Below are 6000 nucleotides of genomic sequence, written 5' to 3'. Positions count from 1 at the left end.
CTAATATATAGCCCCTTCTCTGGGTCACATGCATGCCCATTCCTCTAACTATTTTGCAATGACAGGAGAGCTGAACGGCCAGAGATGGATTGCAGGACATTTTCAACATATCGCTAATCACATGTTCGTGACCATGTGCCAATCTATAATACTTTTGTGAATATATGAGTATCTTTGGGGAGAAAAAAAGGTGTAGATTAATGAGATGCATTGATCTATTATTTGTTTATGTCACTGTAAATGGGGAACCCGAAGCCGGACTACTAGTTCCTTATAAGGTGAACAAGTGTGCCAAAGGAAGCCTGTATGGTGAAAAGCATACCCTCAAAACCTTTTGCCCAGACCTCTTCACACAAAATAAAACCCCATCATAAAGTTTCTATAATTGCAATTTCCCACAATCAAAGTCGAAATACCATCAACTCCAAAAAGCATTAAAAAATTGTTTGAAAATAGTGATACAATGACACAATCAATTTGTATTTCTCAAATCTTTTATATTAAAAGGCTAAAACGGTGCCAAAGTGCTTCAGTGGCTTCGAAGGAACAGAGATCTCTTGTCCTGCCCTGAAACAAAAACACAGATCTTGAGTGGTGGCTTGTGTTTGCAGCAGGTCCTCAAGCGCAGGAAACCGGAACCTGGTACATTTGGGGGCCATGAGATGTACAAGCCAGACAGACCCTCGGCCCTCCAATGTGTAAACATAAACAGTTGTACAAGTCCAGAGGATTTTTAACAAGAGACGAGACTGCCCCATCCGTGGCTGCTGAAATACTGTGACCCAAATGGATGTCGTGGCTTTGAAAAAATGGATTCTGGAATAGCGCCTCATGGATGAGAGCCATCAAGGCCGAAGGGGGCAAAGGCGATAATAGTTTGAGGATCCTCCACCAGTTCAAACATTATTTCTCTGTGCGGTCAAACATTGTTTCATTGTCCCCTTCCACATCTTTGTTTCTCTTTCATGCCCCTATTGATGTGATGGAAACTTTATTTTTCTCGCCATCCAGTGGTAAAAGTTGCGTGGGGATTGGAGAAGCACATAAAGCATTTCCTCTCTGTATAATACACAGCCTATCCCATGAAAATAAGTCAATTAATGGAATAACAAAAAAAATACATAATTCACTCATTATTTAGAGAATCTTGAGCCCTATTTGCTCCCCAGGGATGGGAATTGGGTTTGCCTTATCAAGAGGGAGGGGGTGGACTTAGAAGTGGCAATTCAAACTGAAAGGAGGCGCGAATCCTACATGTACACTGCTTTACTGCCTAGCTGAAATTTAAAACTCCTCATTACCCTTACTAGTACAGTCAGTGTCCTCAGGATGGGTTGGTTGCTTACTAAAAACACTACAATTTTTGCTTCAATTTCCCTTGGATGCGGTTCGGAATCATTTGATCTCAGCTAAACTCATATCCCTGAATGCCTTGCCTTCTTTGGAACCCCTGAATAAACAAACACACCTACAATGTCTGACTCGCTCACCATGCCCCTTCAAATACCACCAGGGCCCACTCTTAGGAATCACTGTTAAGGAGTGCACTGAATAAGGTGGCTTTGCGCCAATTTGCATAGAACACCCATAACAATATGGGCTAATACTGTATTGTTAACACCAGGAGTTTGAGATTAAAAAGAACACATTCAAAGAACAGTGGCAGGGCACACACATCAGGCACTCTCTGCAGTCCGTGGCAAGCTATGTCAAGGCAACCTACTTCCCTCCAAAGAGGAGCCAGCTCGCCCCAGTTTCCAGAAGCAACATGGGCATAGCACCATGAATGAGAGCCGTCGCTACACACTCGCAGTAAACCCTTATCTTGCTACCAGCCAAGGATTGGAGGCAGCCCAAAGTTAAGTATGTGAACTATTCCAAGAGCCAACGTGACATCCGGCCAAAATGTGCATCTACCAGAGTCAATTCGGCATGCTAGGAATAAGCACAGCTCACCCTACGCAGACCAGGTGTCCGCAGCTTGCCTTTCACTTTAAAAATGAATGTAAATAAAAAAAACAATTAACGGTTATTTTAGGTTTGGAAATGGTGACTTGGCGGGACTAGGAATAGCAAAGAAGCCCAAGTTACCAGAACTCTTGCAGCGTTTTAAGTTCCCAGAATTTCTCCCTTCTGTCCAAACCATTGTTACACACGTTGAAAGAACACGGACACTGGGTCCAAGCATATGGGGATGATATGGGAGAGTGGCAAGTCGATTTTGTTTTTTTACCTCTCTAACATTTTAACATAGCTTTCTGTGGAGGATAATACTTGTAAAACACATACAGGTATATTTTTCCCTTAAAAATTAAGTGTCTTCCTTGAATTTACATTATTCCTTCATTCACATTGTAAAAACATCATAGAATTATACTTTTTGTTTTAAAAAAGGGAAAAAAAATCTGTAGTACAGAAGCACCAAAATACCTCCTTCCCCCTCTCCCTTCATTACTTCCCCTCCCACCTTTTTTTGGTAGCAGCAAAGCACCATATTGCCGTCTTTGTGTCTTTAAAAAATAAGTCTCTCTAGTGGCCACTGGGTGATGTCATAGAGGCCTTGGCCTATGAAGGGCACTCCTTAGTGTTCTGTCCAGCCTCCACATGGTGCTTCAGGTCAATTGGCTGGTGAGGGTTCTGGCCCGGCCTGGCGTTCATCAGTACCACATTCTTGATGCACCCAGTGATCCCTGAAGAGTACTTGCCACCGGTAAGAGTCTTCATATTTGGAGCGCCACCTGAAAAACAACATATTTTCAGCATTTTGTACATGGCTTTTTCTAACATTATAACTAGAAAACCATGAAGATTCTTAAAGGTATTCAACTCCAGAGGAAGATTGTAGCACTAATGTACTAGATGTGCTAACCTAAAGAAAGCATTTAAAATGCTGCAATATGTCGAGTCTGTTAATGAAATGTCCTTAATATATCTGCCATATCTCTTCTGTACTCCCTTCCCATCACATCAGTGTTAACCCTCCCTTAAGTGGATGTCCATTGTCCTGAATTTCCATTGACTTTTTCACAACCTTAAACTATTGTATATGGTCACCTATCCTCTAGAAACAGATATTAATCAAGTTTACCATACTCTTTTCTTTCAACACATCAACATTGACTGCTACAAAGCGAGCCACTCTCCTGCCCATCCTCCACCAAACACCGTAACAAAATATTTTTGTCCTTGTACCTCTTTCTCAAGCTCAGAGGCTCAAGTCTCCTTTTTCATTCATCTTCTTCTGTTCCTGTATCAATGTATTTTCTTTTCTCAGCTCCTCTCCCTTTCTCTTTTGGTGTCTTGCTACACCACAAGCCTTGCTTTTACCCTTCTGGACCTCGGGCCTTTCTTTCCAATGGCCGTCTCATTCTGGCGCATACTCCCACAATGTTTTTTACATAACCTTTTGGTAAGTGGATCAAATACCAAAAGGGCTGGCTCATTTGTTTCACCATTCTGATGTTGATCAAATCAGTTTGAAGGGGTGTTACTAACCAATGCCTTTCTGTTAAGAGTCAAATGGCAATTGGCATCTTGAAGTGGGCAATTTATGAAGTTTAATTTGATCATTATCTACTATTTTCTGGTCCATATGGGTGACCTGTTTCATCACCCTGCTGAAATGCACTGGGCATGTATTCTCCAGTAAAGCAGAAGTGAGAGTCCGCTAAAAATAACCTTGTCTGGATTTCGGCTGCGCTACAGTTGCTGTCCAGAAAAGGAAGAGTTGGCACAATTACATAACACCTTGCCTTTTCTCCGACTTTTTTACACTATACCTTTCTGTCTCATTCCTACTTTTATACCCTCAAATTATTGTTTATTCTCACCACTTCAGCAACTTTTGATGAATTACATACAACTGCGGCATACACCAGCCCCGGGTCATGTAGGAGGTGAGACTCCTTGAATTCCAACCCATGGTTGATTCTTACCGAGGTAAATGCTGCCCTTGGTGTTCACCATGATATTCTTTCCTGGAGATTGTCCCGTCAGCATGTCCTCTCCATCTATTTGGATGGATCCTTCCTTCCCCTCTCTGGAAAGTGTATACATACAATTGTCAAGTCTATTTACTTGCATTGTTACTAAAAACCATTGCAATAATAATGTACATCAGTAACTAAAATTCCCTCAGCTAGCTGTAGCAGCTAGACAAACAAACTAGATAGTCACATAAATGGGTTTAAAAAAGCAAGGGAAATCAGTAAAAAGTGGTTGGCTGAATAACACCATCTAGAGTCAGTCATTCATTGCGCAGTGAGTTGAAAGGCAAACGTGGAGGGTGAAAAGTGTGGGGGAGCTAGGAGTACTAAAGTGCTGATGTACATCCTCCTTACACACGATCCGACCGCAATGTCAATATATTAAAGAGGGACCTTACAAAGCGATCAAGATTTGCTTTGGTAACAAGTTCAAATGTCCATCTTACCCTGGATCAGTAGGAGCACCAGTTCCCACAAATGCCATCTAAAGAGGTTTATAAAAATAGGGTTTGAGCAAAGCAGGTCAGGAAGAGCAGATAGGCTAAAAGTTGAGAAAACCTGACAGCATTTGATACCGACCATTCTTTGTTCAATGGTTTAAAGTGCAAGATGTGCGTAGTGCAAAAAGTGTGGAAGCGAAAAATTACCAAAGTACGAACGTGCAGCCCTCCTTTCACGTGTTACATATACACAATAGGAAATGTTGTGGAAATATAGCAGTACAGTTGGCAACCAAGTACAACACGTCATAGCCAGGCCATTTCATAAATGTGTACCATTCAGGGAGAGGAAACGCTCATTTCAGATATGCTATGTAATATGATATCTTTAAAACATTGTGAAAGATGTTTCATATTTTTTTAATATATGTTATTTCGAAAAACAGCCAACACATTCAATACTAGTTTTAAAATCTGCAAGAGCAGAGCCAGGGTTCAGCCCATGTTGATGCATTTGGAAGATCCATATTTCCACATTTGAGGGGTGGATATGGGAAACACATGCTAGGTAGCGGTACTGGCAACATTTGTAGTGTGGAATGTGAACATGTCTTGGATGAAATTGTACACTAATCATATAGACATATGGGTTTGGGGGCAGCAAACAGTTTGGTATTTTAGGAAGTTACAATTGAATACCCTTTATTTTCCTGCTTGCTACAAAGATCAAAAAACAATGGAACCATTCATCATCCTAAAGTGCCCTTGAATCAAATGGAAACGAGTTAAAGTAGTTCCTGTAACAAACAGACCATAGTCTCAGTGTTTGAGGACGCCCTTTGAAGTTCCATTGTGCTTTTCGTTATCCTTGACAAAGAGTTTTCAGAAACTGTTGGATTCCTTATACTGATTTTAGAACTGACCGTCTTCTTGTTGCACTGTTTAATTATGAAGGTACTCGGATGGCTGTAAATGTCATCACTGGAGCACAGATTTTGAGGGGCACATGGAAGAACTGAAGTCCAGAACTGTCTGGACATACCTTTCCTTAACACCTTTTTGAGGAGCTTGTGCAAATAGATATCCTCAAGTTCAATCATCAGGGTAGAGAATCCAACTGGGATAGAGTGGACTGCTCACAGGATTGGGAATACACTGGGCTTAAGATCAAGGATAGGTTCTCAGGGGACACAACATGGCAGATATTCAGCTGTGGGAGAAAGAAAGGCAGGACAAGCATCCCAATCACTGGGGTTTCAGCGAAGCTTGACAGGACATGGAAAGGCTTTGGACTGGTGCCGGGAAATCCAGATGAAAACATTGGCTGAGCTAGCTTGTCCAGTGAATAAGGATAACAAGGTGGTTGATCCATGACAAAGTATGTGCAGGGAATCTCTCACCGCAAAACCCAACCCCCATTCCTGTGATTTTGGTGATAGCGTTCATTTAAAAGAAATATGGGTAGGGGCCGAGATAGCCCAGTTTCTATAGTGTCCGGAAAACCAAACTTAATAGAGCAGAAAGCAAGGCCATTTACACTATGGTATATCAAAGGAACTAAATTCATTCATGGC

The 6000-nt window shown here is 41.6% G+C and overlaps 1 protein-coding gene across 2 annotated transcripts in view; it reads right to left on the bottom strand.

Moving 5' to 3' along the window:
- Nucleotides 1–476: 476 nt before the first annotated feature.
- HSPG2 (heparan sulfate proteoglycan 2) overlaps nt 477–6000 on the bottom strand; it is a 948088-nt gene continuing 942564 nt past the window's right edge. For both annotated transcript variants that reach the window (XM_078642606.1, XM_078642605.1), the window contains 2 exons: nt 3936–4039; nt 477–2738 (listed from right to left, as the gene is read on the bottom strand). In XM_078642606.1, coding sequence (XP_078498732.1) covers nt 2566–2738; nt 3936–4039 — 277 coding nt within the window. In that variant the 3' untranslated portion in view covers nt 477–2565. The remainder of the gene's footprint in view (nt 2739–3935; nt 4040–6000) is intronic.

This window comes from Lissotriton helveticus, chromosome 5_1 (assembly GCF_964261635.1).
Source record: "Lissotriton helveticus chromosome 5_1, aLisHel1.1, whole genome shotgun sequence".
NCBI lineage: Eukaryota > Metazoa > Chordata > Amphibia > Caudata > Salamandridae > Lissotriton > Lissotriton helveticus.
The sequence above is the reverse complement of the archived record's forward strand: the minus strand, read 5'-3'. Positions and strand labels throughout refer to the sequence as shown.